The sequence below is a fragment of the Radiomyces spectabilis genome (assembly GCF_025331425.1).
Source record: "Radiomyces spectabilis strain NRRL 2753 chromosome Unknown BYT42scaffold_5, whole genome shotgun sequence".
Taxonomy (NCBI): domain Eukaryota; kingdom Fungi; phylum Mucoromycota; class Mucoromycetes; order Mucorales; family Radiomycetaceae; genus Radiomyces; species Radiomyces spectabilis.
In genome coordinates this window covers 1,990,060-2,009,762 of record NW_026251930.1, presented here as the reverse complement: position 1 = coordinate 2,009,762, position 19,703 = coordinate 1,990,060, and the positions used below count along the sequence as shown (strand labels likewise).

General features: G+C 43.0%; 6 protein-coding genes across 6 annotated transcripts; all 6 read right to left on the bottom strand.

Moving 5' to 3' along the window:
* Positions 1-253: 253 nt before the first annotated feature.
* On the bottom strand, positions 254-4,380 carry BYT42DRAFT_310567 (autophagy-related protein 13-domain-containing protein). Its single transcript, XM_051562967.1, has 10 exons — positions 3,809-4,380; positions 3,584-3,739; positions 3,251-3,513; positions 2,954-3,159; positions 2,794-2,869; positions 2,501-2,699; positions 2,139-2,415; positions 1,870-2,072; positions 1,597-1,779; positions 254-1,395 (listed from the first exon to the last, which is right to left on the bottom strand). The coding sequence occupies exons 1-10, from the start codon at positions 3,905-3,907 to the stop codon at positions 412-414; spliced, it is 2,646 nt and encodes an 881-aa protein (XP_051424874.1). The 5' UTR covers positions 3,908-4,380; the 3' UTR covers positions 254-411.
* A 2,294-nt stretch (positions 4,381-6,674) lies between these two features.
* Positions 6,675-8,150, bottom strand: BYT42DRAFT_494635 (uncharacterized protein; the record flags this gene model as incomplete). The annotated part of the gene is made up of 9 exons (XM_051564312.1): positions 6,675-6,816; positions 6,887-6,939; positions 6,997-7,031; positions 7,109-7,166; positions 7,231-7,342; positions 7,399-7,466; positions 7,556-7,651; positions 7,715-7,827; positions 7,901-8,150. The coding sequence occupies 9 exons, from the start codon at positions 8,148-8,150 to the stop codon at positions 6,675-6,677; spliced, it is 927 nt and encodes a 308-aa protein (XP_051424873.1).
* Positions 8,151-8,982: 832 nt separating this feature from the next.
* On the bottom strand, positions 8,983-11,170 carry BYT42DRAFT_567080 (nitrogen permease regulator 2). The gene is made up of 7 exons (XM_051568060.1): positions 10,520-11,170; positions 10,344-10,458; positions 10,130-10,266; positions 9,958-10,055; positions 9,746-9,879; positions 9,536-9,653; positions 8,983-9,450 (listed from the first exon to the last, which is right to left on the bottom strand). The coding sequence occupies exons 1-7, from the start codon at positions 11,000-11,002 to the stop codon at positions 9,033-9,035; spliced, it is 1,503 nt and encodes a 500-aa protein (XP_051424872.1). The 5' UTR covers positions 11,003-11,170; the 3' UTR covers positions 8,983-9,032.
* Positions 11,171-11,175: 5 nt separating this feature from the next.
* Positions 11,176-11,840, bottom strand: BYT42DRAFT_567078 (uncharacterized protein). Its single transcript, XM_051568059.1, has one exon. The coding sequence runs from the start codon at positions 11,811-11,813 to the stop codon at positions 11,487-11,489; it is 327 nt and encodes a 108-aa protein (XP_051424871.1). The 5' UTR covers positions 11,814-11,840; the 3' UTR covers positions 11,176-11,486.
* A 1,276-nt stretch (positions 11,841-13,116) lies between these two features.
* BYT42DRAFT_567075 (uncharacterized protein) lies at positions 13,117-16,888 on the bottom strand. Its single transcript, XM_051568058.1, has one exon. It carries the CDS (start codon positions 16,806-16,808, stop codon positions 13,155-13,157), a length of 3,654 nt encoding a protein of 1,217 aa, XP_051424870.1. The 5' UTR covers positions 16,809-16,888; the 3' UTR covers positions 13,117-13,154.
* Positions 16,889-17,353: 465 nt separating this feature from the next.
* On the bottom strand, positions 17,354-17,680 carry BYT42DRAFT_545454 (uncharacterized protein; the record flags this gene model as incomplete). The annotated part of the gene is made up of 1 exon (XM_051565813.1): positions 17,354-17,680. The coding sequence occupies one exon, from the start codon at positions 17,678-17,680 to the stop codon at positions 17,354-17,356; it is 327 nt and encodes a 108-aa protein (XP_051424869.1).
* Between the last annotated feature and the right edge of the window lie 2,023 nt (positions 17,681-19,703).

Here is a 19,703-nt window from a genome sequence, read left to right as displayed (position 1 = left end):
GCCATGTTACAAAAAAGCCGGCATTTGCGATTTGAATGCGTTGGTCTCGGAGGGCAATTTTTTTTTCCTCTTTCAGTCTCAGTCAATATTCCAATGGCATCGTCTGTTTTCTCAGCATTGACTGACTGTTAGTTTGAATCTCTATCTATTCGAATGTCATTGGATCATCGTGAAACGTCTGCTCGCGATAAACAATTTATGTGGCGCCTCGGTGGGTTTATTACATTCAATACTGCACATATGATAGCTTTTTTACAGGGGATATCATGATATCCCTCTATTTCAAGTATCCATATATTTCACATTATTTGAAGTTGATAGAAGAACAGAAAATATAAGACTTTACAGGATAATTTCAGAGGAACAAAATAGGAAGTTGAGGGAGGAGAAAAGGACAATAACCAAAGAACATTACCATCCGTGGAAAAAGCGGTCTGGTTTCGTTGACAAGGCCGCATCGTTTGCATAGCGCCGATGAGAAGATGCAGGGTCGCTTTTGCTGCTGTTGGCGCTACTGATTTCGTCCTTTTCATCGGTTGAAGGGACACCGTTGTCCATGAGAGCCGCCATGGTATTAATTCGAGAGATGTGACCGCTGCTGCTGCTTCGACGTCGCAAACCCGAAGATGTAACGCCCGTTTCCGACGATTTGGCTGTTGTATAATTAAGAGTGGTGTGATAAAGTTCGCCAGGCGAGGTACGGAATAGCATGGGACTCGTTGTTTCCTGATGACTCCAAGGCGCCGTACCACTGACATTGTCCAACTCACTCATCTTGAATACAAGTGAATCGTCGTCGTCCAACATGCTCGTTCGCCCATCTTGCCCACTCGCAGTAATGCTACTTTTTTCGGCAGCACCACTCACTTCCGAAATACTGGTCATACTTTCATCTCTCTCTATGCGCCGGTTGCCCAACGAGGTAGGTTTGGAGGAGGAAGAATGAAATGCGTCCGATAGTACGTACGGAGCTGAGGACGCCTTCCTTGAAGTGTCTTGTTCGGTGTCCTTATTCGTGAGACAAAGGCGCCGTAATTCATCATGTCGAGTATCCTGTGGATAACTTGAAAATGCCGTCATTTCAGGACTCGTTTGAACCACTGGTTCCTTCTCATCGTTTTGGGTGGACCGATGACGACGATGCTGGACCAGATTCTGAGGATAACTGCGGGGTATCGTTACAGGAGAAGCGGAGGTTTGTTCAGCATGCAGAGGCGATGGAATGATGGGCTGATAGGACCTTCCTGTCGATGAGGAGGAGGATCCAGGAGAAATTCCCGTGTTTGCAGCCGAAGCGTCGTTTCGATCTTGAACTGTGCCCATAATACTGGAGGAAAGCGATTCAGAGAGCGAATTATGCATTTCGCGAAGATTTTGGAAATGAGATAAAGCTTTCTAAATCACAATGCACTAATGTCAGTATTGCTGTTGCTCCCCGGAGTTGACTACGCCTTTCAACGTGTCATTGCACCTCTTCATCCCTCGAATACTATGTATTCACTGTGCTTGCGCTCTCTCTCTCTCTCTCTCTCTCTCTCTCTTTCTCTCTCTCCTTCCAGAAGACGGTCGTACTGGATTTTTAGACTGCGTACTGACCTTGGATCGATAGAGGGAGTTGCCAAAGGTACTAGCTTCCATACTGCCACTGCCATCGGAAGTAGGTGAAAGATTACCACTCTCCATCATCTGGCTGGTGGTCGACCGACTGTGGAACATCTTCAGATCATGCCTTGAACCCACCCATCGCACAAATTCTTCCAAATCAGTGTCCTCGGACTCCTAATATGCGCAAAATAAAAATGGACCCATTAATAACATCAAATGCAGCAAGCAAGATGAAGAAGATAAGAATTGGAATATATGAAATACATCAAATAAATGGATTGAGCTGCGATCACTTGTTCGTGACCATCGTCGCATCATGCTGGTCCCGCCTGCATCGTCTCGGTTGGGACTGTTGCGTTCTCGATACTTATCAAAACTCGAGGAAAATTCAATTTTGCGGCCGAAAGATCCGCTTTCCGGCAATTGATACTTTGATGACGAAGCTTGCATTCGGGAAGATGAAGGTACTGGAGGATCACCATCATCAATATCCAATACATATCATCGTTAGGATGAAAATGCTGTTCACTTACAAAAAACATCGGCTTGTGGAGACGAGGATAACGAGGGAGATTTGAATGGTGAGACATAGGGAAGGGACGCGCGTCGAGACAACATCTCATTGGAACTTGTATCAGACGAGACTCGATGGTCCCTGGTGGTAGTTGAAGAGACGGTCGCATACGGCACAGCGCTAGAATGCCGTTGCCTTTGTTGCACAATCTCACGCGGGTTTACAAAATCGCCAACCGATGTTGGAGGACCGGACATTGGCGGGGATACGCCGGTACTTTCTTGTGTCTCTTTTGTCTATCGTGGAAAAAAAAAAAAACCCCCAAAAAGTGAGTTGGAGATCCTCAGCGATTTTTCAAACGCTGCCTAACGATTCTTTTACCGCTCTCGTCCGTCTATCTTCGTGGAATGATAAAGGACGCCGTGGTGATTTTATTCCTCGCTGCTCTTGCTGGTATTTCGCCATGGTGGGGGTAAAATAGTGTTCATCCATGTCGATAAATCGCGCACTCAGATCCTGCTCAGCATCATCCACTCTGAACTCGCAGTTTTTCCGATATTGCACTTGAAGCTTAAACATTCTACAGGAGAGGAAGGGCATTGCCCGCAAGGAATCATTCATTTTCTGTACCGTAAAGTAGGCGACGCTAGAGCGCACGCGTGAACGAAGCTTACCCTAGCGGTGTGAGAATATCGGTGAACTCGTATGTTTTCGTTGGGTTACGTGCATCGCCGTCCATAATAGGCACATCTGGTCGATTCAATCCACGTCAGCGATTTGTTCCACATGCTCCAAAAAAAACCACTTTTTCACTCGCGAGAATGATTCACTTACTGAGGGAAATTTCGTCATTCCGTCGTACGGGTGCTGATGCTAAGCGATAACCGATAGAGAAGCCAGCATAATCGTTGAATTTACGCAATCTTCGCCGCAGGTTATACGTAGGTAGCAATCGAACCAGAGAGTGAAGAGATCGAAAGAAGATGATCGATCGTTTGTAAAGATTCGGCAAATCCACCGCAAATGTAGGAAGTGGATGCCTAAAAAGATGGTATGCAGCCAAAGAAAAGAGAAACTGAATTTTCATTCATGAACTCACAAGAGTGATCACTGCAGTAGTGAATGACTTACCTTAACGACAATTCCCAAGTTTCAATCAAGATCCGTTCCACGCTCTGAGTGTTGTTGATCTGATTTTTACCCAATTCCACTCTGTTTCTCCGTAAATTGTCATCGATCACAATCAAGGCCTGGTTTGGCTTGAGCTCGGATACATCCAAATAAATGTCGATCATCATGGGTGGCGGTTCCTCTTCCGCGGCGTGGATCGCTAAAGATCGCCAGTACTTCAAATCTTCCCGCAGCATCTCCATATCCTCAGTAGCAATATTGAACTACAAGTCGTCGAAATTGAATCCATCAAAAATTATCCAATGGGTCCCTAGGCTTTACCTCAGGACTTACCCATTTATTCAGTTTTCGGGAGGACGTCGATGATGATCCTTCCTTGCTCGGCCCTCGTTGCGAATCCTTTTTCGTACGATCCCTTCGATTCAATGGGTCAAGTTCAGAGGTGTAGCGTGCCTGAATAATTATCTGCGCAGTTTTGGTGTAAAAGTTCTGAACAATTATAAGGTAAGTGGATCTGGTAAAGTGGAAAGGGCCACTCTGGTACAACGTTGTGCGTACCTGTATGATATGATCCAATTTCGAGTTGCGTGAGCTGTGGGAGGGGAGAGTCGTTCCACTGGATGTGGCAGGTGACGGTTGATAGGAACGTGGTTGCATTTTTGCTTTCAATACTGCCTCTTTTGGGTTATTATAGTTTCTGGTTTATTCTCTTCCAACGGTTTGCTAGGTGACTTGGCTGCGTTGCATAACAAAAAAAAAAAGACAAAACGAAAGAAAAGGAAACGCCGCACTCTCGTCTTATAGGGAAACAACCGGTGATCTTTTTAGCGTACGTTGAAAAAGCTCCCACCCACAAATTATTGTGAAATAGTCGAAATCGGGCAAAGATGACGAGAACGCAATGAGGAATTTAACGTAGATTTACGGTCTGCGCTGTAGATAAGGTGATGCGTAATAAAGCACCTGATAAGAAAGAAAAGTGGATAAATAGGAAAAGAGTGTGGCTCCTTATTCTTTCTTTCTAGCTCCTTCTTAATAACGAGAAAAGAAAGAGAAAGAGAGACAGAAAAGGAAGACCAAAAGAATGACGAGATATTCAACGTAAAAGAAAAACTAAAAGCGATGACCTCTCTTGATGTGGAGAGCACGAAATCCAGAGTCCGCCGTAGCCATCATCATCCTCGTGACTGCCCAATGATTCATGCAACGTCGTCTTTCCATTCTTGCAATGTGATTGCGCCATTAGCGAATATCGTGCATAGCACAATTTAACGAAACGCTGTTCCCTATTGCCAAATAATACCAAGTGCTTATTACACGGATTAGCAAAAGTTGTATTTTCGCAAATACATTTCCTGTCAATAAAAGGTTGGTGCCTCTTGTCACATAGGGCTGCATAGAAAATCACATTTTCGCCCTCCGCTTTTATCCATCCATTTCCACAATCACGCAGGAAACTAAGCACAAATTCACTAAACAAAAATTAAAAAGTGAAAAGAATTATTCCATCATTCCTTTGTAGTGTTTTTCAGGAAGAATAATTCTTGTGTGAAAAAGTGAGCAATCAAAGGTTTCTTCTTGATGATCTCATAACCTATGGCAGGGCATTCAGGAACATTACGCTTTTTGGGTGCATGATGCATACCTGCATCTTCCTTGCAGTGTGTTGAACTTCTCAAAAATTTCAAGTTAAAACGAGACGAAAATTTGCCACGTATTTGTCTCAGCCAGATACGTTCGCGTCATTTGTTGTTTTTAAAATCAGTATGTAAGCATTGGTTCTGATATGTCTAGCAGGTATTTCACCCAATTCGTTAGATTTAATCGATCTGGTCCCAGTAAAGTTGGTTATACCTGGATAACAATACCGGCGAGAAATATGTCCTGATTGCGCATGCCGTAAAGGTATGCAAACCTTGTCTACTCAGGACAAGTCGTGATCCATCATCATCAACGTCGATTTTCCGGCCGACAGCAAACGCTTGAGAAATCGGTGTCAAGTACTTTGAAATCACTGGAATTGTATGAGGAGTGCAATCTACCTGGCTGGCGGTTTAAAACACGATGGATACCACAAAAAAAAGAGAGAAATGGGACAAACACTTTAAGGAACGAATTAATCTTAATGGTCGATATTTGTTTGGCGCGCGACTTCCCATTATATGAATGGCCTCCGCAGTCTTTTGTATCCTCTTCACTTTCTGAAAACAGAATGCTTCCGGCATATTTTTCAGTTACACTAAGTAATATTTGGTCTGCCTTGTCAGAACTAAATACATGTCATATAGAAAGCAATCCAACCTCCTCCTTCCAAAGGCAAGAGGAAAACGATCAAAGGCACACTACAACAGGGCCCTCGAAGGGCTCAGAAGCTCTTCCAACAAAATTTAAATGTTTAAGACCATCAGAGCAGAAGTAACTGATGACCCACGAAAAGAATTGCTGCTGCTACAGAACAGAGAACGTAGTCCACCGAGAGCGGAGAAGGCACAACTCTGTTTTAAGTGGAGTTGGTCCCACCAGTCCTATAGGTCAACGAAATTATGCAATGAAAATATCTTTATTGTCTTGATGGAAGTAAACATTTTGTAGCCGTTTCAAGTAGAAACTCAGAAAAAGCGAAAAAAAAAAAAACGTGGTGTTTGAATGGAAGAAATCGACTCCCATCTCATAAATTAATGCATCAGTGCAAAAGCAGCATTTGAATTTGTCCTCGTTCAAATCGTAGAAAATGGGATCAAATCAGATAGTGAAGCAATAAAGGCTGGGAGATGAAATAATATCAATGCTGGGCCGCAAGAGAAGAGACTATGCAAGAGAGCGGTTTTCCTTCGTTTTTTAGAAGCATTATAATCCAAACCAGTTGTGGCTGTTACACGGCCCAGAGGACAAGCAGCGAATTCCAATATAATGCCGCTTGCTGTTCGTCATCCATATATGATGATTAAAGTGACTCTATGACAGTCTTGCACCAACCCTTTATTATCTTTGAATGAGTTGCTTCAAGGAGCTATTGAGTCTTATGCCTGATTATTAGGAGAAAAAATGCGTTGTTACATACTTAAAGAATAAATGCGTGTTGTTTTGAGTTGTTACAGAGTGATCACTTTGACTGGAAACAAATTTATTGATGGAAATAACAAGCGTTATAAATACAAATGATGGATGTGCTTAACGGTGATACCGAGAAAGCATGCTCAAAGATGCTTAGAGGAACGATACAACGAAAAGACTGATAATCGTTACCCAGGTCAAGGCCCCTGTTGCTGTCATGAAACCGTTGGCTCCACTCTGCTTATTTTCGACCTTTTGTCCCGCAGGCTTGCTGCTGTCCTCTTTATAAACCTGCGCTGGTGAGAAATTCACACATTGGCCGACTGTGCTTAGTTTGTAAGCACCCTAAAGAATGAATGACTCAATATAATTATGTTTCGCACAAGTTTCGTAACGAAGAGAAACACACCTTAATGATAGGAAGCACCTTGATTGCCATATCAACCGTTTGCTGACTCTGGTCGTGCTGCAATGAAATGCCACCTTCTGCTGCAGTAGAGGCATTGCCAGCCCTAGATTCAATGAAGCACTGATAAGCGCCCCCAGGATAGCGTTTTGTAAATTTTTGTTTAATTCACTCACCATTGGCGTGCAGCCGCTTCTATACTTGACGCGTCAAAACCAGGGGTATTGATCTGAAATTTTGGGTTTCAGTTGGATCGACACGAATAATTGCCTATACATTATTTTACCTTCCAATCAAAAGTATCGTGGTTCCAGATCACAGCTGCAAGAAAAAAGGGTGCCCTATTTTAGCAAATAGGTTCTTCATAATTCGACTTGCTTTTCATTATTCTTACTTACGGATAAATCCAAGCTGCTTCACAATGCCTCTGACGCGATCATCCATATCACCATAAGGCTAGTAACAACATACACTGCATCAGACGAGTTGTTCCCAAAAAAACCAACTTGCCACGACTTACAGGTCTCATGAATCTCGGAGCCACTCCAATCACTTCCTTGATAGCCAGTTCGGTCCATTTCAACTCCGCCACGATCTGCTCTGTGGTCTGTGATGTTAGCAGGTTGTGCGACCTAGAGTTTTTTTTAGTTATTTCCGTAGCAAGATATGCTATTTATTGCTACGTTACCAGGTATGAATGCCAATTTCATGGCCTGCCTTGTAGATCCGTTGAAGCATTTCGGGGTATTGAATCACCTAAAAATATCAGAAACGATCGTTGGTTACTATAGTTTTTTTTTTTTGACTTGTCCAGCGTTTCGAGATTTATGGGGCTGTTACCGTACCTGTCCACCGATTACAAAAAAGGTCACTTTTTCGGGCATTTTATCCAATACGTCGTACAAGGGAGGACTGGCAAGGGTGGGGCCATCATCGTACGTCTGTGAGAAACAGTGAGTATCAATTAAACATGATCGTATGTTCGCATTCTATAAAGATCGTACCAAAGCCCAGTGACCTTTCTGGCAAGTAAAAATGTCGTCCGGTCGCTTACATCCGGTAAAAGACCACGCACAGTAAGGATCTTGGCCAGGTGGATTGGGATTCACGAGAGAGCCTACCCGACGATGCCACAGTTAATTTAATAATTTTTTTTCTTTTATTTGAGGAGAACAAGTTGTTTAATTTACCATCAGGGGCCTTTTTCACCACAGGCGCATTGGCGATGGTGGCATTTTTTAGCAACTCCATCCATTCAGGTTTCGGCTGTGGTACGGCGCGAGGAACAGGGTACATATTCTTCCAAGGAAACGAGTTGGTGGGTTTGTAAGTGGGCAATCCTGCATCAGGTCCAGGTGGCGAACCTGCTGCAGGTTGTTGTGGATGTGCAAAAACTGTTGTGGACAAGGCCAGGGCAAGAAGGCACCGTTTCAATATCATTTTACAGCGTCGATTTCGAAGAAGAAGAGAACAAGAAGTGCAAAAAACGTCAAAATTCAGATGATGCTTTTTCTTTGTTCTTTTTTTTCTCGAGTAAATGGATTTCCATGGAGTTGTTTGCTATTTATATTCTCCATGCTGGAGGATTAATATAGAAACAACACTAATCAAGCGAAGTGGCTAAGAAGAAAATCACCATGGAAACGATAGAATGTTTAGAAACCCGAGAACGGACATGTTTTACAGAGCCATTTTTTTACACTTCTTTTTCGAGTAACCCAGATTTAAGGATCTTTGGCGGGAGAGGCACAACCGGGGAGTTAGGAGTTTACTACCCTCTGCTGAGAAATAAATGTCCACCCACAGCATGCATCTGTACATGCGCACTGCAGTCGGCGAAGCATCCAAAAGAAAGCAAGGAAGGCTCACATTACATTGGTAAAATCCCTTTGGGAGTGATATTGCAAATATATGACAAAAGACTCACACTACTCAGGAGAAGCACGTAAAAAGAAAGTTATAACCCACTAAAAAAGAAATAGGAAAAAAAAAATCAATGGCGATCCTTTCGCTGAAAGCAAGTCATAAAGAAAATAAGCACGGTTATTTTACCTTTTTTAGACTTTCTTGGTTCTCATCCGATTTCTCCACGATTGATTCTCGTCAGTTAGGAGACCTACTTATTTTTTTTTTTTTTGCCGGAATCCAGGCAATTTTCGGTAAGAAATCTCTGAGAAGATCATAATATCATAAATAATTGTTCCACTAAGAAAAAAGATCGACCTTTTTTCCAAACATGGTGTCACCACTATAATTCGTAGACATGCATTCGCTTTGCTATTATGATGCAGCAATAGTGCTTCTTTTTTTATTTATTTCCGGCTACCGATAAATAAATCGAATACACCATTGGGCGTTTTCTTCGTGGTCTTGCTCGACTTTGTCATGACCTTGATGATGAATCTCAGGAGGGTGGTGGTCGTAATTACGATCATGGATCAGACTTGCTGAGGATGCAGGATTTAGCGTGTTGTTTTGGAAACCAAGCTGCTCATCCAACTCTTGAGGAGAGCATTTCAAGGCTGTGCATATCTCATCATAATGGTGCCGTCCGTCCAAAAAAGGAATGATGTCTGGATGGATAGTGGTGCCCGTGTTCAAATTGATGATTTTGCTGTACTGTGTCCTTACTGGGAAAGATGGAGCATTGTTATCATTACTATGGCTGGTATTTGTCAACATGGGATATTTATGGACTCGATAAATCAGACCCTTGATGATGCCGAATGAAATGAACCGTCTACGGCCGTGGAAAGGAAGAGAGTCAAACGATAAGGATGGCATTGGGATGCGTTACATGCTGACTGGGCAGAGACAAAACTTACCTGACATCAATTGGTAAATTGCTGACCTGATGTTCCTCTATCCAATCCCGAACAGATGATCCGTATTGTAAACCGCAGTACAAGGCAAATACTCGCGAAAGCGAGGGTGGTGGATGATCTAGACACACCAGTACATCAGTCAACTCCGACAAAAGATTATTGAGAAAATGAGGGTATTGCAAAGGAACCTAAAATTGAATGACAGCTTACTTGGTAAAGTGACATAACGTAAGCATTCTTGGGCCAGGCCAGACTTCATATCGATGAGGCGTGTTATATCGGGTTTCACGGCATAGATATTGGCGAATTGGAAAATGTCGGTCATGATAATGCAACCATAGTACCTGGTAGAGGAAGGAAAGCGTTATTTTATGGTATGTGTGTGTTGAATAAGCAATCAAACATAAGAGTGCGAACCATACATGAGATGTTCCATACATTGTCTGGCCCACTCTGGCCGACAATTAGCCAACTCCGCAATCCGTTTTACATGATTCGTGCCGTCAATATGCTGTGCGACCTGCAGTCCCATTCATTCAGTTGATTCAAGTCCCTCCCAACTTTTACCTGTTGAAAGAAAAAAAAGGAACTCACTTTTTGCACTGTAATATCCCAATTGGGGGTCATAATTTTCTTCAGATCGACAGTGCAGACTGGCACCTGATAATCGCTCACGGGTTGCGGGTTGGGATAGGTAGGGAACAACTTGAGGTTAATGGTATTGCAGGAATCTGTCAAAAAGTAGAACCATGAATGTTGAGTTGGTACATGGGTATGAGATAAATGTTGTGAAAAAGAATATTCATACTAATAGGTATTTGGCACTCGCAATAACTGTTGAGATCTTCGAATAATTGCTCAATCACGTTTTGCACCGTTCTTGATTCGGAATTAGCATCTTGAGATAAGAAATCGCATTCCAACTGAATAAAGCCATTAGAGATCATTCATCATTCAATAACAGGAACTCGGAACAATCGTCACCTCCAATCCTTCGAGTACGCGAGATAATTTGCGCACAACAGCTTCGTAACTTCCGGTTTCGGCATCGCGTTCAAAGACAAAGCAACAATTGAAGCGAAATTCGTTACGAAAATCACGGTACTTCTCGTGATCGTGAAGAACAACGGGACATCCCATGACCTTGTAATTATTTGCACATATGGTGACTAGACGTTTATAGAGTTGCTTTTTGGGAATGATGTATTCACTGATGGCTTCAAAGTCAATGAGTGGTTTGGTAGAGGAGACAACGGTGTTGCCATTGGCATCATCGGGAGATTGTGGTGTAATGCTGCCTTCAGGTACTTGATGCTTGACAACGGTTCCCTTGATAATATCAAACACGGCATAAAAAATACTGTGGATACGAGGAAATCCTTGGAATTCCATCAAAAAAGAGACAATGGTTGCAAATTGATGGCGGGGAGATGACCACCAGAAATTCTCCAACCTTGTGACGAGCATCCATCCGATTGGAGTTTTTTTTTTTTTTGCCAAATCCAAAAACGGGTTGCCGAAACGAACGCATGGTGCCTTTTGGGTGGTGTGAGATTGCAGCATTGTAATGCATGTCTCACTGGTTTCTTACATTATGAAGCAGAATACGGTGATGCACACGGTTCACACTGTCACACACTTTTTGTTTCACATGTTCCATTTATTAAAGTTATGTGGTTTTTTATTTTTTTTCCGGTTTTCTGGTTTTTTTTTTTGGATTGATGTACAATATACACAAAAACGAACAAGAGGATGGTAGAAAGAGCTTTGGTAGATGGGGAATGCGGATGGTGGGTTGTGTTGAGGTTTTTTCTCGTTTGTTTGGTATGAGATGATGCAGCTGGTATTACTGAAATGGAATGTGATTATTGGAGCTCCTGCGTCGTCAGTTGGCTGCCTCTTGTTCCTTGATTTACACAAGGCAAAAAGGAAAAAAAAGTCGCTATCGATATCATACAAAAAAAGGCGATGAGGTATAGGAGTGACTACTACTGCTGGAAGTAGGTGATGGTATAATGTCCTCTCGCAAGATGAAAGAATATGGATGCAGGAGTCTGTCCCTGGTGGGTTGTTTTCGTACGTAAGCATTAACGCCTGAATCAAATGCCCAACACCGTGTACAAAACTCTTCAAGTGCCAGAAACCGGTTGCAAATAGAACATTTTGTATGACAGTCGGAGCAGAACCAGTCTGAGGACAAGACTTTATCGCACGAGCCGCAGACGATACGATCAGGAAGAAGGGTGGGTGACATTGGCGGTGACGGGAAACAATCCATGATATTGATAGCGAAAAAAAAAAAAAATACCGTTGTCTAGTGTTTTTATAGATGCAAGAGTAGAATAAAAAAGAATGATTAAATTGGGAAGAGAAAACAACAAGAAAAAGCGTAAAGTGAAAACGGAGAGAAAAAAAAAAGGAAGATTAGAGGAAAGAATGATAGAGTGCACGTATTTATAAACTCCATGCACAGACTTTTTTTTTTATATACCTTAACCTTTTTTTCTCAAAATAAGTGTCAAAGGCATTCAGTGTGACACTGCTTTCTGATGTTGTTTTTTTATTTTATTTTTTTTATTTTTTGCCAGTATCGTCTGAACCTAGCTGCATCCACGTGGAATAACAAGAAAGAATAGGAATATGTTCAGAAAAGGCTTGATTTCAATCCTGCTACTACATGATTTCCATGTCGATCCATGACAACCCTTCTTATGTCTGTTATCAACCCTTCATTCTCCTACACATTATATACATCTCCCCCCTTTTTTTATGGCCCGAAATCCAGATTGACAACAGGTCCCTTGAACATGTGTGCTTTTCGAATTAAAAAAAATCAGGTCAGAAAAGGTAGTAAAAGGGAAAAAAAATAAAACACAGGTAAACATTGTGTTGGAGTAACAGAACTTGGTAAAAAAAATGTCAAGGAGCGCGCAGAAAACATTCCGTCATCTCCTCAAGTGGGATACTCTCGTTCCTCAAAAAGAATTCAAACCGTCTCCCCACCCCCCATCTTTTTTTTTTATTTCTTACTCCACCCTTTCTCTTATGCTATAACCTCTCCCCTTTTTCTTTCCCTCTTCCTCCCCCCCCCCTCTTCCCCCCAAAAAAAGAAACAGTTTTACCCCTTTTTTATGTTTGTATCCACATTTGTCCTCGATTAGATAGCATTAATATGAAGCGGACATCACGTTGAAATGACGCCAACGCGCAACCGGTTTTGACTTGTTGTTGTCATGCATTGGCTCGTTTCTATCACTTAAAAAAGAAAAATCGAACGAAAACTAATATGCTAGATGTCATGTCGCGCAACGTGTATTCTGCAGTTTGCATTCACTGAGTTGATATCCAATCGTACACAGAACCATACCATACTTCTCCACCATCATTGCTCTCCCCTCTTCCAGCTTCCAAGCTTGCAACATTCAACATTCAACTGTATTCAATCATATTTCTCCCTTTCCCCACCTTTTTCCCCTTTAATTTTTGTTGCCTAGTGCACGGTGACTTGGATACTGCCATTGCAGAAAAGAGAAAGAAAACGAAGAGGGAAAATTTTCTCTCTCAAGTCGGTTCCATTGGAATAATTTACATCAAACAGTTTGTTTTATTATCCTTTTTTTTAGCGCTGAATCACGTTACGAATAAAGTTATTCCATCGCATTTGCATCCGATGATGTTGACTGTTTTGTGCATCTTCTGTTTTCGGTTGCTGTTGTGTTGTTTCCTGTTCCGTATTAACGATGCGGATGGTGCGAATCACGTCACCATAGTCACTAAAAAGCAAATGTTTGTAATCGACGGCGTCCAGTTCCATTGCAATGTATGCCAGCAAACGTGCAAATCCAGGTTGGCCAAGTGAAACAGATGCATATTGAGCAACAAATGCTTGGTAAAACTGGAAAAATGGAACATGGACTTGTCGGATATAATCCGATGATCTCCGCCACGCCGCCTCCAAACTACCCACGGTGGTATGCTCTTCACACAATCGATCAAGCCAGCGATCAATCCACACCGTCACCTTGTCATGCCAAAAAATTTCTCGATCGGTTTCCAACCAAGGGGTACGGCCTTCACGATCACCAATCAGGAAAATCTTCATCAAAGACACCACCGCCATGTCGTGATCCAGGAGTTCATCCTTGTCCAGCAATTCCCAGGCCGCTTCCAGCGTGTCGCATACCACCGCAACAGCATCACTCTTCTGCGCAGAGGTCGATTTATCGAAATGGTACATTTCATCGATAGGTCCGAATACCCAGGCTGTAAGAGTTGTTGGTGGATGATTCCTTTCACTGTCATTCTCGTTCAAACTGGGGAACATCATTGTGGAACAATGCCGTCCGTCATATTCAAACAGCGCTTTGGAGGTTGTCGGATCATGATCTCCTAAATAGAATAATCCGAGCGTCGGGACCGCAGCACCCAGTCGATTCAGAACACATCGCTGTACAAACATCTGCGCCAGCCACGTTTCTGGTGCACCTGCATGTACACTGCTGACGGTCGTTTCGAGCTCAGCTTGCTTGTAACCTCCGCCCCATGCATGTTCACGTACATCCACATCAGCTACCGCGTTCATCCATATCCAGAAAGTCATTCGACCTTGCACATCATCCACATGGACTTGCTTGACATATTCAACCACATCTGATGATTTTAATTTTTTCTTGGCTTCCTCTGCTATCGGTGCATAGGCGGTATGTTTCAGCTGGGCCAAGGCGGCCAGCAGCTGGAGATATCGAACCGCTCCATTCGATGTTCGTGGATGATCATCCAAGGTCCGCCCTTGAAGTACTCGCCAAACGTCTTGCAACAACTCCACCGAAGGTCGGAACTTGTCAATGTAAGTCGTCCATGCCGCAATATACGCCAACGCACCTTCAGCAACCGACGCCGAGTGAGTACTTCGCCACAACGCCATCACCGCAGGGAAAAAGGCCGTCGCTTGATGCCAGTCAACCGCATGTGCTGGGGTTGTCTTGTGAGGATCACCACCAGCATGAAGCAAAATTTCCAAAACGCCAAGTACAGTGGCAGCGCGCGCTGTAACGAAAGGATCGTCCGTCTTCAAGGCCGCACGAAACCATTCCATGACGGGATCTTGCAGATCCTGAAGCGTGGGCAAAATCAACCCATAACAGAGAAGCACGCGCATTAACTTTAGCGTTTCGAGCTGGAGAGAATAGGCTCGTCGCTGCATCGTAGGGCATGCAATCTCAGGTGATGTCACAAGGAATAACTGCACTAGTGGATCCATCTTGGGCAGAATATGGTCGGTGGCTATCTTCTTATTGCTTTGGACTAAAATAGTCAATAAACAAAGGACATGCACACTCGGATACATAATCGTGGAAGCTGCATCCTCTGTCATTGGCCACTCTTTCTTGAACAGGCCCCAATCCATCACCAGATCCACCAGATCATGCTCAGCAATCAAATTGCAAACATCATCTCCGCCTTCGGCCAAACACACCAGGATACGTATTAATCGCTCCATGGAAACAGGGTCGGAATTACGCAACTTGCTTGTGGGCTGCATCAAGAAACGTATCCGCGGCAATATATCCATTTTGATCAGTCCTCGTCGCAGATCCCGCCGTGCTAACTCTGCATCACTTTCCACGGTGGTTTCGCCTTCCGTTTCTGCCACTGCCATTTCCCCCAATTCATCCGCTTCTCCCATGTCTGTGCGGTTGATGCGATCGACAGTAATTGAAAGTTTTTCGGCTAAACCTTTTCGGTCCCTTGAAGATTTTCTCGTCGTCACTCGTCGAAGGTGGCCAAGGTACTTGTTGAAAGCTTCCACTTCCGAGAGCGTGGAATCGGTATCTTGCGACTCCAATAATAGGGCCGCCATGGCATGCACAGCGCTCACAAGCACCACGAGATTTTTATCATCCAAAGCTGAACGCAGGTAAACAGAGGCAGCGATGTCTGCACGGGAAAACAGAGCTAACACATCCATCCAAAAGGGATCCTTTCGATGCTCCGGGCTCTTCGCGGTTTCGAGAATGCGAGCAATCGTAGTAAGTACCATGGCGCGCTGAGCTGGCACTTGACTTCGCACGAGATAAAATAGTTCAGCCAGCGTATATCCTGCCTTGTCTGCCTCGTCACCGTGATGATGAAGTCCTTGATGATGCGGAATGTCCGCATTAGGATCTACATAGTCACCTTGCAAGTCAAATCTTGCTCTGCGATATAAATCGTTGCTCGGCTGATCCTCTACTTTTTTGCTCTCTGCATCGTCCGTTTTGCCCTCTTTTTGCTGATGTTGTAAAGCGACTTCCATGAACCGAGGTTCCATCCACGCCACTTTGTCAGCCTCCAATGGTACGTCTGCAAAGAATTTTTCTTTCATGAGTAATAAATCGTCATCGGTGCTGTCAGTCGATAGTTGTGTTTGAGCTACGGTTCCGCGTGGTGCATTTTTCTTCACAGATGGGTTACTGGTGGTCGCCGCCACGTCCGTTTCAATGGTATGATCTGCTACTGATGATGTTTCTTCAACAGATGACTGAGCGCCAGACGATTTGTTTCTGCCCATTAACATGGCAATAGAAGAGGCACTCAAAGTCCCCAAAATTTCTTGTCGTGCTGCCTCAATTTCGGCCGGTGACATGGAAGCGATACGATTCCAGTTTTCCTCCTCATAATCTTTCATGCTGTGATTGCTTTGGAAATCCGTAGCTGTTTCCTGATGCTGTTCCTTTTCTCTGTAGGTACTGCGATGAGCAGGCTCAGGGAATCCCTGAGTATGATAATGGGAAGATGCCGATCCCGATGGCTGCGGTAAACTGGGTGCCGTGACAGTGTCAACGGTATGCTCGGTGACTTGTCCAAGAACATTGCCTAGCAATGAAGTAAGATCCAACATTTTCTTCGATACTGGAACGTGAGGTTCGTCGAATGGATCAGGGACAGGCTCAAAATCGGAAGCCGATTCCAGCGACGGCATGTTGGGGGTTTCCTCATCGACTTCGTCGATTACCGATGGCTTGGAGGGCTCGGAAACGTCCGACGTGACATTACTCGCAGGAGCCGCTGTTTCTGCCGTCAACGTCCCTGCAGCATTAGCAGCAGCGGCAGCATCTCGTCGACGCTGGGCAAAAACGCTCAGTTTCTTCTTGGCTACAAATTCAGGTGCTCTCTGTACTCGTTGAACCGATGCCGAAGGTGTTTGCTTCTTGGCAAAAAATTCACGTTGCATTGCTTCTAAATCATCGTCGTCATTGTGTGTATCTCGCCCAGGCCGAATCGATGAATGCATGATCGCTGACTGACTGATATGGATGTTTTCAATGAGACACTAACTTTAATGCACCAGCAGCGAAAAAAAAAAAAAAAAAAGTCTGTGACTGTTACGGAAAAATCGACTTTATTCGGTGATGGTTTCAGCCCACATCACGTTCCTAGCAACGACAGTTGCTATGACATATCATGGGCAAGATCACAAGATGAAATAACATGGCTCGCATGTTCTTGCATAGATATCGTAATTTTTTGGAAATCGAGGAATAAAAAACGTATTTAGCAATAATCGGAGGGAAAAGAAGGAAAATAAAGAAAAAAAGATACACAGCGTTCGCGAAGTATGATAAAAAAAAAATCAAAGCATTATGGACAAGAACAAACAAGAAAAAAAATTATAAAGAAAAAGGGGGTCAAAGAAAATGGGAATAAAGCATGTTTAAACAGAGAAAAAGGGAAAAAAGGGGGCCCAATAGCTCGAAAGCCAAGGAAAAACGAAAAGAAAAGAAATAATAGAGACGTCTTGTAGGTTTTGGTTTCAGGTTATTTACAAAAAACGGATGTTCAATGGACCATGCTGAGGACCTTGTAGTTCATGGATTTTCTAGGTTGATCACCGACGCTGAACGATCTCGGTCTGTTAGGGGTATCCGAAACATGCAGATGGGTCACAGCTTGGTGAAGAGGAATAAAGCTGGAATCATGAGGTAGAGGATTATCGGTACGAACGATGACATGGTCGTGTATAGGACGCACGAGCTGTCGTGACTGGGATGCCAAGATTTGTCTCAATTCTTGACATGCATCGTCCATTTCGGCGTCTTGCGCATTGGTGTAGAATCGCAACGAGGAAGGCTTTTTGGGACAAGGAGCCAGGATATTTAGAGCCATGATGTAAGAGATTATGTAACAAGGAAATAAAAGAGTAATATAAAAAGTGGAGTAAAGTTTGCGACTGGAGAAGAAAGAACAAAGAAAAAAAAAAAAATATAGAGAAAGAATATGTACACGTTAGGGAATTAAAAAAACCAAAGACGAAGAAAAGAAGAGAAAGAGAAAGAACTGATAGTAAAAAAATAAGCCAGAGATAAAATCAAATGTCGGCGATTGAATTTAGGTTGAGTTGCGCGCGGTTACACAGAAAACACTATTGGCTGCATCTCTTTTTTTGTTTATCTTTACATCTCTTTTTACTTTTTTGGCTGCTATACGGCCAATGCCATCATTATCAGCAATGTGGTTTTTACCTCTCTATCAAGCTATCAAAAGACATAGCTCCCTTGATAAGCTCAAGGAGAATGAATTTGCGTCTCCTACTTTGTATGTAGAAGAAGGGGAATTGGCCATTTTTAGTGGGCCGAGCTATGCAATATTCATTGTCATGGTATTTGCCATTACCATTGTGATATCTGGATTCGTCTAGTAAACCATTAAAACCCAACAGCTGTGCACTGCATTCTCCAATAAAAAAGAAGACGCGTCCTTTTTTTTATCTTGGTTTTTTTTCTCTCCCATGCGGATATTAATCATTTGGGTTTTCTATTTCTTCACATCTGTTCATGTAGGGATATCATGTTATCACGGATCATGTGCGTCAATTTTTAGCATGAGTTGATTTTTTCTCTCATGTGAAGATGGATTTTGATTTCTTCGCCGTGCATGACAGGATAGATAGATAAATTCTCACAGTATGCCAATGCTTTTACTTCCTTACGAACGACAAACAATAAGTGGTGCAATTCTAGAAATGAAGTTTGGATCTTTTACTGTGCAGTTGCTTTTCTGTAGTATACAGTATGCGATGTGTTCCAGATGATCGAAACGACCCAAAAAGCCATGCAAGCTTGCAGATGCTTTATGCGTTCCAAGTAAAATAAGTGAAAGCTTTGGATCGCTGCTCAATCTGAAAGCATCTCTATTTTGCTCAATGGGAATGATGAAGAATTTTTACAGCAAATCACTGTTATAATTATTGGCAGTTTTGTTTTGTCCTTGGCAGATATTCATTACTGTTGGGCTTTTCCTTTTTCCTATCATTAACAGAGTGTGACACTGTGAATTTCCCGTAGTCGGCATACTTGCCGTTGAAAAAAGTCCTCGTCTTTCGTTTAATTGTGGACATTCTTCACAATCCTAATTGATCTGAATTCATCAATATATAGGAAAGGAAGGTCGATCCCCTCAAAAAGACAACAAGGAGAAACTGAACGAAAGAGGTACTGACCAAACAATTTCAGGAGATACGTGGCTGCACAGTCAATTCTAGTCCTGAGATAATCAAAAAATATATCACATTCCATTAACTTTATTTGGCACATGAAAAAACCTCAATATATGGATAGAAACTGAGAACAATATTGAACAGATCGCAAAGTCTGAACTCATTTGAAACAGAGCACCGGTTTCGATGAGAGTGACGGCCAGGGGAAAAAAAAAAAGCTTAAAACCTCGCCAATAAAAAGATGATAGCTTTTGCTGCTGTAGCTCGGTAGAGACTGAGATGTGGGGGAACAGGCACTGACATTCGCGAGGCCAAACTACAACTGTGCACTTTCCCAAAATCCCCGTGAAATAGCTCTGGCTTCATGGAAAGTACTGCGTGGCAATAACATAATTTTTTCCTCGCACAACACGCAACGCCCCGCCACCCTTGCACACTTCAACCATAGTTACCTGTCAGTATAGCAGTAAGCACAGTGCCTTCTTTTTCAAATTCATAATAACTGTGATACAGTCTGTCAGCTCTGGTTAGCAGTGGATATTCTTTATCAGAGGAAGTTTTGCTCGAACCATGGAGCAATTACCGTTGCCAGACCTTGCGCATTCGATCATGGACATCATTTCACTGAATTTAATTTTCAAATGTATACCAGTATCGCTTAGATATTTTATGAGCACTACGGTGACGACTTCA

Excerpts from the sequence above, each read along its gene's own strand:
- BYT42DRAFT_310567 (XM_051562967.1), bottom strand. The coding sequence starts at position 3,907 with ATGCAACCACGTTCCTATCAACCGTCACCTGCCACATCCAGTGGAACG. Across the intron at positions 3,160-3,250 it reads ACTTGGGAATTGTCGTTAAG|GCATCCACTTCCTACATTTG; the intron begins GTAAGTCATTCA and ends CCATCTTTTTAG. Across the intron at positions 1,396-1,596 it reads ACTCCCTCTATCGATCCAAG|AAAGCTTTATCTCATTTCCA; the intron begins GTCAGTACGCAG and ends ATTGTGATTTAG.
- BYT42DRAFT_567080 (XM_051568060.1), bottom strand. The coding sequence starts at position 11,002 with ATGCTCGTCACAAGGTTGGAGAATTTCTGGTGGTCATCTCCCCGCCAT. Across the intron at positions 10,459-10,519 it reads GCGTACTCGAAGGATTGGAG|TTGGAATGCGATTTCTTATC; the intron begins GTGACGATTGTT and ends GGCTTTATTCAG. Across the intron at positions 9,654-9,745 it reads ACGTTATGTCACTTTACCAA|ATCATCCACCACCCTCGCTT; the intron begins GTAAGCTGTCAT and ends TGGTGTGTCTAG.
- BYT42DRAFT_567078 (XM_051568059.1), bottom strand. The coding sequence starts at position 11,813 with ATGGATTGTTTCCCGTCACCGCCAATGTCACCCACCCTTCTTCCTGAT.
- BYT42DRAFT_567075 (XM_051568058.1), bottom strand. The coding sequence starts at position 16,808 with ATGCATTCATCGATTCGGCCTGGGCGAGATACACACAATGACGACGAT.